Below are 11,024 nucleotides of genomic sequence, written 5' to 3' on the forward strand. Positions count from 1 at the left end.
TTTTGGCAGAACATATGGTGCTGTTCCCTCCAGGCACAATGTTTCTATGGCTGGTGGACATGTGCAGCCATTACTTACAGTCAGGAGTTTGGTCAACGTTGCCTTGCAGTTTGCTGTTCCTCGTAACACCTCTGCCACTTATTAACACGTTACACATTGTTTCATCCTCAAAAAACAAGTTTCTGTTTTACGTGTACTTGTTTGCCAAATTTAATTGATAAGCAAGGAAAGTGTGCACTGCTTTGTATGTAATACTCAAATCACATCTTTGTGGAAAAGTTTAAAATGTAAACTGGAGCAGCAATGACTTACTGATCCGTTGCCGTCTACTAAATTAATGATTAACAATTTTGACGATTGATTAATCGGTTTATTTCTTAACAAGACAAAAGTAAAAGTTTAAATATCATCTGGTTTCTTTACTCCTAAAACATTAAACTCACTGCCTTTGAGTTGCAAACAAAACAAGATGTTAGAGGACATTGTCTTACTTTTAAAAACTAATCGGCGATTAATCAGATGGTTCGTGGCAGCCGTAGTATGAACCTTGAGCTCTTACCATTACATTGTTTTGCAGGAGTACATTCAGAAGTTGATGCCTCCCCTTATTGCCAAGTGGAACGAGCTGAAGGACGAAGACAAGGATCTTTTCCCACTGCTTGAGGTGACTGTTCTGTTTTTCTAAGAAATACTTGAAGCACAAGTTTGGAAAACAGTCTCTTGTACAGTTTAATAGTCTGGAGCTTCCTGACACAACGGCCCATGTTGGGTTGAGATTTGTTCTGGACGCTTTGATACCGAAACGACGTTTGTTCGTGACTAGAAGCCTCTCCTCACACAAACTTTGACACAGCTTCAGTTTTCACGTGCTTTCATGTTAATTTCTTGGGTCTACACTCCAGAAACCAAACTATGCCATCGTTGACTGTGTTTCAGTGTCTGTCGTCGGTAGCCACAGCCCTGCAGAGCGGCTTCCTGCCTTACTGCGAGCCGGTCTATCAGCGCTGTGTCACACTGGTCCAGAAGACGCTGGCTCAGGCCATGGTGAGGATGCAAACACAGAAACAACATGCATATGTTGAGTGATCTTTTGTTAGCTAGCACGGACACACTGAAGCCCAACGTGTTCTGTCTGTGCAGATGTACAACCAGCATCCGGACCAGTATGAGGCCCCTGACAAGGACTTCATGATCGTGGCTCTGGATCTGCTGAGCGGCCTGGCTGAGGGTTTGGGAGGCCATGTGGAGCAGCTGGTGGCTCGCTCTAACATCATGACCTTGCTTTTCCAGTGCATGCAGGTGTGTTGGAGTGTTTCTGTAGGTGTCAAAGGGCCATCCACTGTGCAGGAGGACGGTTTCCTGTGACCCCTGGTGTGTAAGCTGCCTGAGTGTAACGCTGAGCCGTCTGGTTCTGTTGCAGGACACGATGCCTGAGGTGAGGCAAAGCTCCTTTGCTCTGCTGGGGGATCTAACCAAGGCGTGCTTCCTGCACGTGAAGCCTTGCATTGGTGCGTATGCTTCATCACAGCAACTCCTTTTTGCTATCAGGGAGCAACCAGTATTTACTGATTGTAATACTTGCTATGGCCAATATGGTTTGGATCTTTGTGACACGCAGCTTTTACAGATAAGATACTGTAAAGAAAGTGCATGGCTGGATGTCACTGCTTGTGTTGTAACCAGTGTGTCCATGTCTCCCTCCAGCTGAGTTCATGCCTATCCTTGGGCTCAACCTGAACCCAGAGTTTATCTCAGTGTGTAACAACGCCACCTGGGCCATTGGAGAGATCTCCATGCAGATGGGTAAGAAAGCAGATCTTGTTGTAGATGCCTTTTTTGGTTACGTGTCTCTTTTCTTCCAAATGCCTGCCTTCGCTGAACACAGGTCTGTGGTATCTGGACATGATGAAACACCCAGCTCATTGACACACGATGATACGTTTTGTTCCCATGATGTGTTCTGATCCAGATACCGTGGAGCTCATGTTGCACCAGGCTCTAGGTGGCACAGTTGAGTCATCTTCAGTCTGCAGGTTTACTTGTGTGCAGGCTCATGAGACCCCGACAAATCTGAAGTCTGTGCAGACTGCCCTGGTTCTGTCATTAGCTCTGGCCCTCGGCTTTTGGCAGAACATATGGTGCTGTTCCCTCCAGGCACAATGTTTCTATGGCTGGTGGACATGTGCAGCCATTACTTACAGTCAGGAGTTTGGTCAAAGTTGCCTTGCAGTTTGCTGTTCCTCGTAACACTTCTGCCATGTGATGATGTGGCAGCAGAACCAATCTTGGTATGCTTGTGTGCTGTGTCAGCATGTCTTTGTGTGAGTGCATGCCCAGCAAGCCCGCATGCATGTTCCAGTCAGCCCAGTGACACTCTGTGTGATGTTCTTACAGGCACAGGTGTCAAGCAGCAAACAGGCAATTGTCCAGGTGAGCGTAGAGACACCAGCAAAACAACATTGTGCTGTAATCAGTAGTTCATGAACTCTGTCCCAGGAAACCTGTGTTGTCCCACATCACGTTGTCCCAGCATTCACCAAGGATTTTTGAATACACTTAACTGTATCCTGGATATATTTTCTGGCTAGTGTACTCGTCTCATGTTGCTACTGGGGAAAAAGTGCGTATCACTAGTTTAATTTCCCAAAAAGACTGTATAAGCAGATGTTTGTCTGGGCCTTAGTATCTGCTGCTGTCTGTAGTGACAGGTCAGTAAAAGGTCTAAAGCTGGGAGACAGTCCAGCAAGTCTTCAGTGCTGTCAGCTGGTAGACATTTCAGCCAGCTTAGTGTAAAGGGTATGTTAAAATATTACAGCCAGCAGTTAGTTTTATTCATCAAGGCCCTGACATCTTAGATTTCTACGATGGATGGTGGGAGCCTTTGTGAAGCCACTTCTGAATACTTTTGATGATATTTCAGTATTTTTTTTTGGGTGAGCTCCTTATGAGTTGATCGGGCCTCTGTGCCTGTCTGGCGGCGTACATTGAACACTGTCACAGCTGTCACATGTCCTCAGGTGTGTGTTCCTCTGCTGTGTGTCTGTAGGTGCAGAGATGCAGCCTTACGTGGGCATGGTGTTGCCTCACCTGGTGGAGATCATCAATAGACCCAACACACCCAAAACTCTGCTGGAAAACACAGGTACATGCATCGTCACACACCTGCTCCATCGGGATGGATGGGTGGATGGATGGGTGGATGGATGGATGGATGGGTGAGTGGATGGATGGGTGGATGGATGGGTGGGTGGATGGATGGGTGGGTGGATGGATGGATGGATGGGTGGATGGATGGATGGGTGGGTGGGTGGATGGATGGATGGGTGGATGGATGGATGGATGATTCTTTATTGATTGCCATAGGGGAAATTCGGGCATTGCAGCAGCACATGGCAGTGCCACACAAAAGAATCCAATAGATAAAATATTAAAGTGTGTGTATATATATAAAGATAAAAGTTGTACAACTAAAGTTCACGTGGCAACTCTAAAGTGGCCTAGTGATGTGAAAAGTGACCTACAAGAACAATTAGAGCTGCAGTACGAGCAGAGCAGCATGATGATGGAAACCAACGTGGTCATCATGAGGGCAGAGTCCTGAGTGCAGCGCAGTGTGTGAGAGAGGGGGTGTGTGTGTCATTGTGTTTTGGGCTGTTGCAAATGAGGACCGTCCTCTGCTGTTGTACAGTCGGGTGGTCGTGGAACCAGGGAGTTGTGTGTGGTCATGCTAGACATTTGAGGTGACCAGTTTTTCTTTGTGTCCCTGTGTGCAGCCATCACCATCGGCCGACTGGGTTTCGTGTGTCCCCAGGAAGTAGCGCCACAGCTGCAGCACTTTATTAGACCATGGTGAGGCCCGCGTGTGAAGTTATTTGGGCGTCTTGAAGTCATCAGCTCAACTCCTCTTTTTTCACATTCATGTTTTCAGGTGTACATCGTTGAGGAATATCAGAGATAATGAGGAGAAGGACTCGGCTTTCCGCGGAATCTGTGTCATGATCGGCGTCAACCCTGCAGGAGTCGTGCAGGTGAGCTGATGTGCTTTAAAGCTGCAGAGGTTTAGAGAAGTCGGGACAACTCCACCTCAGTACGTGATGAACAAATGTTCTCTGTGCAGGACTTCATTTTCTTCTGTGATGCTGTGGCCTCCTGGGTGAACCCCAAGGACGACCTGAGAGACATGTTTTATAAGGTGAGGGCCTCGTCGTGCTGACCTGATGGATGACGAGTGTAATTAAACGCTGGCTCGCACACTGTGATGATCACTCATCAGACATTCGAAATCTGATTACATGGTGCGGATGAGCTTTGAGTCTGAGAAGTGTGGTAGAGCTTTGCTATAGGAGGAGGTTAGCTAAGTGTTAACATTAAAACAGCATGGTTTAGGATCACTCAGTCCAGTTGTCCCTGACTGCAGGTGTCCAGTGAAGCCTGGGCCATGAAGCAGTAGCACTATATAATGTACCATATATAACCCCAACCCTCTATAATATAGTGTATATAACCCTATATAATGTAATATGTACAACCCTTACCCTATATAATGTAGTATATATCAGGGGTGTCCAATCCTGGTCCTAGAGGGCCACAGTCCTGCATGTTCTAGATGTTTCCCTCTTCCAACACACCTGATTCACATGATCACATTCAGATGATCAGCTCATCATCAAGCTCTGCAGAAGCCTGATAACGATCCTGATCATGTGAATCAGGTCTGTTGAAAGAGGGAAACATCTAGAACATGCAGGACTGTGGCCCTCTAGGACCAGGATTGGACACCAGTGGTATATATATATATAACGCTAACACTGTGTCCGGCAGCAGACAGTTCATCGATAGCTGTCAGAACATTAGTGGATAGAAGGGTTGATGGGTTTTCTTAACTACATCAGATCCAAAGCCCCAGAACAACACACAGTGAAGTCGTGTACCAAGGCTCTGTCCTTCTTTGTTTTGAGATGTGTGTGTTTTGCATTGCCACCTGTAACGCTCAGTGATTGAAGTGATTCAACTCAAAGGAAGTTCAGTTCAGATGAAGCTTTTTTTTTCTTTCCCTAAAGTCTATTTTAAAAAAAAAAGTAATTCAAATTATCAATAATTATTGATATCAACTGAAATACAACTTTTAATTGTGATGAATGGCTTCGCTGTATCCAGCAGCCTCCACTTGGGGCAGTAGCTGGCATCTAACAGGCTTGGAGGCACCACTTCTGTTTCTAGAGACATCTGAACCCAAACACACCAAACAGAGCTGACCTTGGTGCTCTGACTGACCCCAGGCTGCCCCGGGTGGCTTGACAGTAGCTCCTAACCCTACAGGTTGACAGCCAGGAGTCAGCAGTATTTGTCCAGTGTGTTGAAATGTGCACAAGTTAAGTGGATTAGGAGAAAGTTTACTCTCCAGCAGCCCCGCCAACACCGGCCCAGATAGCAGTAAGTCCAGAAAGCTTTGTTTTCTTTCCCAAGATCCTGCACGGCTTCAAGGACCAGGTGGGAGAGGAGAACTGGCAGCAGTTCTCTGAGCAGTTCCCTCCTCTGCTGAAGGAGCGCCTGTCGGCCTGCTACGGTGTCTAACCCGACCCCTCCTCGGTCCACACAGGACGCCGACCTGTTAGGTACGTCCCCCCCCCCAGTACCACAGCGCCCCCCCAGAGCCCTTCTTGAAATGATGACACACCCAGCTCATTGACAAACAATGATACGCTTTGTTCCCAAATGACTTTTCTGATCTAGAATGGCACTCTTCACCACATATCAGCTCCACATTGCCTTTTGATGTGATTGTTCACCTACCTGTCTGCCCCTCTGTTTGTCGGCAGGTTATGAAGGGGAGGGTAACTGGGGAACTCATTGCACTGCCCAGATGGTGGGGAGAAACTAGAGCTGGAGGGATGTGACTGGCCTTGACCCTCCACTCTGCGGACGGCCTCCTTTCCCCTGCGCCCTGTGTGTCTCTGTGAGGGAGGGTGGGGGGAGGGTACACTGGGGATATACATATACCTCTCGGATTAAACGCCTCACTAAATCCAACACACTCAAAAGTGACTCTGGCCAACAGCACCGCAGGGATCCTAGGTAGGCGAGGGCAAATAGGGACCGAGTTTGACCTCCCCCTCCTCGATTTGATTATTCTGTTGATAGATGACGGCTGGGAGGGGAGGGGGGTGGCAGATAGGTACATAAAAAGGAATTATCTGAACCAGCATAGGGTGCCACAGTCCCAACACCACGTAGTCCGTAGAACGACTCCGTAGTCGTGTAACAGGCTTGTGCCAGAGGCTAGACATAAACAGACGCTTTGACTATGTAACACGTGCACAAAGTACTTTGCACCTTTTACTGCATAAACCATTCGATGTGCATATACATGGGTCTTTTTTCATATGTACATTTAGCTGAATTTAATTTCCTTCCTCATCCCTTAGTTGCTGAATTCCTCTCGAGTTGTAGGTTTCTTTCCCTCATCAGAGGACAATAAAAAAGATGCAGTACATCTTTCCTTTCTACCACCGCAGCACCAACACATCGCATGGCCTCTGATCGCCTCGAAGTGACGCATGTCTGAGTGGATGTCTGCTGTCTTCATGGTCAGCGGGGGAGGCTGCCATAGTCTGAAGCCGTCAGGTGCTCGGTTCTTTCGTCTTGCCACTCATGCATGTCGTCTCGTCGATGGCCGTGTAGCTTCCTGGAGGCAGTGTGTGAAAGCCCGCCTGCAGGCACGTCGACGCAGGAATCGGCTCCCGTGTGACTGTTTGGAGTTCACACACTGGAGGCAGGCCGAGAATCATATTTGCTGCTTCTTTCTTTTAGATTATTTACACAAACGTAACGAGAGCGATAAGACATCACCAAGAATGAATTGGTTCTTACCGGTATAAATGCACTTTTTCTTTTTGTAAGAAATGTAGAATTTCTAATGTAAGGCGTACAGTAACGATGTACTGAACTTGAGACATAGGTTTTTGATAAGTGATTTTAGGACTGTTAATGGCTTGCTACATTAAGCGTAATGATATTGTTAAGCAATGGTAAAATGACTTGGTAAGACTTGAGGCCTCTTAATCATAGTTTTATAATGTAGCTCCTTCTAAAATGGACTGAATAGGATTTAAGAAGAGGGAGGCGTTCTGACAGTATTCTGGATCCATGTCCCACTGCGCCTGTCGCTCCATGTCTGTCCATCAGCGCTTCATGTTCAGAACCATCGTGAACACTGCATGCTTCTTGACAGGTCTTGCTGTTTTTTTCTGTTAGACGTTTTTATAACGGATCTCTTTGTAGGGTCCACCTTATAAGAGCTTTGTCGACTCGCTGCTGGACTAATAAGGTACTTCTCCAGCTTCTGATCAAACTAGTGATTGTTGTTGCCATATATACACCCGTCGATACTGTGTAGGAAATGCTGGGAAAACCCTGAGTCCTGATAGTTGTCCCCCGACACTGGTTAGCGTCTGAAGGAGTGGGGGTCTCTATTCGGCTTTATCTTTTAGTCCTTGTCCATAGTGGACGCTTGTGATGGAGGTGTGTCTGGCTGTGTGCCTGCTGGTGTTTTACTATAAAGGTGTGTCCACAAGTACTTGTTAGACATCGTTTGGCACCGGCCCTAGTCTGAAGTCTTCTGGGAGTGTAGTCTGAGTCGTGCCTGTTGATGTGGCCTCAGAGTATCAGCATCTGCCGTCAGGTAGCAGTTTGTCAGGATGTACGAAGCTCGTAAGATCAAGACTGATGGAAAACACTCTGATCTGATCCTGCCTGGCTACAGAAGCATTAATACCCGTTTGTATCTGCAGATCACGTGTTTGATAGAACAAGCTTTAAGCGGAGACACTACAGGGGATCAAGGTTTACCTGATGTCACCATGAAGCGTTCCCTGGTGGGGAGTCACGATGGCATGGTTAGGCTCTGTGAAATGTTATGGTTTACATTTCCAGAAACGGTGCCGGTGGATTAGATCAGGTTCACAGGCCTTGTTTCATTTTGTTGACCTAACGAAGCCCACAGTAGAAAGCTTCAGTGTATCGATGGAATAAAACAGGGACGTTTGTGTGTCGGTGCTCTGAAGTGCAGGCAGAATTCAGAGAAAATGCCTTAAATATATGATTTGTGATAGAAATCTACAGGTGCAAATACAGGAAACGTGCTAAAATATACGTGTAGATGTGTATTTTGGATGTTTTCTCTCCACCAACATTTTGCCTGTAGTGTCTCCCCTTAATACTTCTTTTTGGGTTTTTTTTTTTTTTTTTTAAATCAACAAATGGGACATGACTTGTGTTAGTTGCTGACTGATGTGATCGTGTTTTGGATCTTGAACCATTTTTATGAGCCACAGTCCTGCAGTGTGAGCGCATCTGGTGCAGGTTGGCTGGTCAGGAAGCGTGAAGACAGCGATCACAGCTGGACTGATGTTTGATGCAGCAACTAGTGAAGCCTTCGATACGAAGATGTTCTAGAAGGATGGAGCTTCTGTGCCACAAGGAATTGGTAGAAATGCTGAGGCTCCACCACTCCTTGCCGTTTTGGAGAAACAAGCTGGAAACAAGGAAGTCTAAATGCAAGGTGTCCGTTTTTAGGTTTTTTGTTTCTTTTTAAAAACAAATAAAATACGATTTTTGTTTTAATGCTCATGTAACAGTTTTGTTTTTATTTATTTGTTTTATATTTTATTTTTTGTGCTGTAGTGCACAAATTTTTTTTTGGACTTTACAAGTTTTTTTTCCCTTTTTTATTCTTTTTATTTAAAGAACTATTTGTTTTCGTTGTTTTATAGCGGACCATCTGATTGTGTCAGATTTGATGTGGTTGGACTGAGGGCGAGTCGGTGCTTGGTGATACCTTTAAACTCATTCAGAACTTTGTTTCAATCTGATATCAAGGCTGGCAGTTGACTTTAATGTAGTACCTTTTGTTTGCTGAACTGTGGTGCAGGTGGGATGTAATCTGATGTATCCCTTTTTATTTAATTTTTGTGAATAGGGGAAAATAAAAGTTTTTTTCTATTAAACTTGGTGTCTGCTGAATATTTTGTATTCTGTGTCATCAGTATGTTGGAAACCTGGAAATACAACTGACAGAACAGCTGTAGGCCTCCTGGAGACCTTGACAGCATGTCTGTCCATCCATCCATCCATCCATCATCTCTACACCTTAATCCTCACTAGGGTCATGGGGGGCTGGAGCCTATCCCAGCTGACTCAGGGTGAAGGCAGGTTCACCTGGACAGGTAACCAGTCCATCACAGGGCTACACTTAGAGACAGACAACCAAGCACACTCACATTCACACCTACGGACAATTTACAATCACCAATTAACCTCAGCATGTTTCTGGACCTTGTGGGAGGAATCCAGAAATGCTTCAGAATTTGGTGCTATTTAATTGGATCCATCTTCTTGTACTTGTGAATGCTGCACTGTTCGCATTCATTGTTTCCCAGATGCATCCAGCTTGTTGAGATGATCCTGAGCTTAGTTGAGAGGATGAAGGAAAGTCTTCTGATGACTCCTGAGGTTATTCTGTCCAGCAGAAGAGAGCAGCACCAATCTGATGAATCCTCCTGAAGATTTTTGCACTTAAACAAGAGTTTTCAAGGTTTTTCTTCCAGATTTCAACTTTATCTGAGAGTTCAAACGTCTTGGGTACCTTTGCATGGTGCTTCTTTCCTTTACTCACTTTGATATTGCACAAAGCAAAAAAAAAATCATTACAGTGATTAAAATGTTGAAAAGAATGTTTCGTCTTTATCTTGATGCCTTTTAGAGATCAGTTCATTTTCTACACACTTCGTTATTCACTGTCGCTGGGATTTTGATCAAATGTGACCAGACGGACCTTTATATGCCATTGCAGCGCAGACGAGAGTATTTCTAGTTCACGGTTCAGAGAATATTCTAGATGTAACTGACATTTCCTCTGAGAGAAGAAGGCGCAGCTCCAGATGCATCTGCTGCTTCAGCACTACGGACAGCGCTGACTCCACCAGGACGTTGTTCATCAGAGGGCTGCACTACGAAGCCAGATCAGTGGAACGGCTGTGGCTCAGCTGGTAGAGCCGGTTGTCCTCCGATCGCAAGGTTGACAGTTCGATCCCCTCCACAGTCACAGTGTCCATGGGCAAGACACTGAACATGAAGTTGCTCCTGATGGCAGGCAGCACCTTGCATGGCAGCACTGTCGCCATTGGTGTATGAGTTTGATCTACTGTATTGTAGTGGGTTATCAGCTATGTTAAGCCCAAAGTCAGGATTTTCAGTGTCAGGAAGGTGATTCTTTTTAAACCTGCTAGATCTCCATGGTAACTGATGCTGTGGAGCTAGGTCTCCATGGTAACTGATGCTGTAGAGCTAGGTCTCCATGGTAACTGATGCTGTGGAGCTAGGTCTCCATGGCAACGGATGCTGTGGAGCTAGAGCTCCACAGTAACGGATGATGTGGAGCTAGGTCTCCATGGTAACGGATGCTGTGGAGCTAACCTGGTCAGGAGCAGGTTATGTTCAGAGTTTCAGATTTAAGTCAGCTGACCGAGCGTCTCTCTTTAACCAAATCGTTTCCTGACTATTATTTATGAGCGATCCAGACTCTCAGCTGAGGGAATGTGTTTATCTGCTAACATGCTGAGATGTGTGTTACTAATATCACTGAATGAAGCCGTGGAGTTACAGCATCACACACTGTAAGTATCACGTTGCCATGGGAACCAGACGTGTATTTAGTTGCTGATGCAGAAATCACATAAATGTGTTTTTATGTTTGGTTCTGATCTGCTGTCAGGACCGTTTACTCTGCTGCTGCTGCAGCTGATAGAACGGATCAGAACATGGATCATTCTGCTGGTATTTATTACAGAGAATATTCAATCAATAACATTAATTTTGCTCTGATTGGGCCAAAAGTTAAAGTGATTTCCTGCATTATGGGACAGAGTCAGACCTAAATGTACTTCAATACAAGACCATGTTTAAATGTATGAAGTTTAAAGTTTAACAGGTTTAATGTCAGTTAGAAATAATCAGCTGCATTGATC

The 11,024-nt window shown here is 45.5% G+C and overlaps 1 protein-coding gene across 3 annotated transcripts in view; it reads left to right on the forward strand.

Annotated features, from left to right (window-relative positions):
- LOC103360699 (transportin-2) overlaps positions 1–8,633 on the forward strand; it is a 20,177-nt gene extending 11,544 nt beyond the window's left edge. For 2 of the 3 annotated variants that reach the window (XM_008286564.1, XM_008286565.1), the window contains exons 15-26: positions 578–664; positions 937–1,044; positions 1,141–1,299; positions 1,421–1,508; positions 1,705–1,803; positions 2,395–2,430; positions 3,047–3,142; positions 3,774–3,849; positions 3,929–4,028; positions 4,118–4,192; positions 5,467–5,615; positions 5,820–8,633. In XM_008286564.1, the coding sequence (XP_008284786.1) occupies positions 578–664; positions 937–1,044; positions 1,141–1,299; positions 1,421–1,508; positions 1,705–1,803; positions 2,395–2,430; positions 3,047–3,142; positions 3,774–3,849; positions 3,929–4,028; positions 4,118–4,192; positions 5,467–5,574 (1,032 nt within the window). In that variant the 3' untranslated portion in view covers positions 5,575–5,615; positions 5,820–8,633. The remainder of the gene's footprint in view (positions 1–577; positions 665–936; positions 1,045–1,140; positions 1,300–1,420; positions 1,509–1,704; positions 1,804–2,394; positions 2,431–3,046; positions 3,143–3,773; positions 3,850–3,928; positions 4,029–4,117; positions 4,193–5,466; positions 5,616–5,819) is intronic. The other variant, XM_008286566.1, reaches the window with a different exon arrangement.
- Positions 8,634–11,024: the final 2,391 nt, after the last annotated feature.

The sequence above is a fragment of the Stegastes partitus genome, unplaced genomic scaffold, assembly GCF_000690725.1.
Source record: "Stegastes partitus isolate 25-593 unplaced genomic scaffold, Stegastes_partitus-1.0.2 Scaffold459, whole genome shotgun sequence".
Lineage (NCBI taxonomy): Eukaryota > Metazoa > Chordata > Actinopteri > Pomacentridae > Stegastes > Stegastes partitus.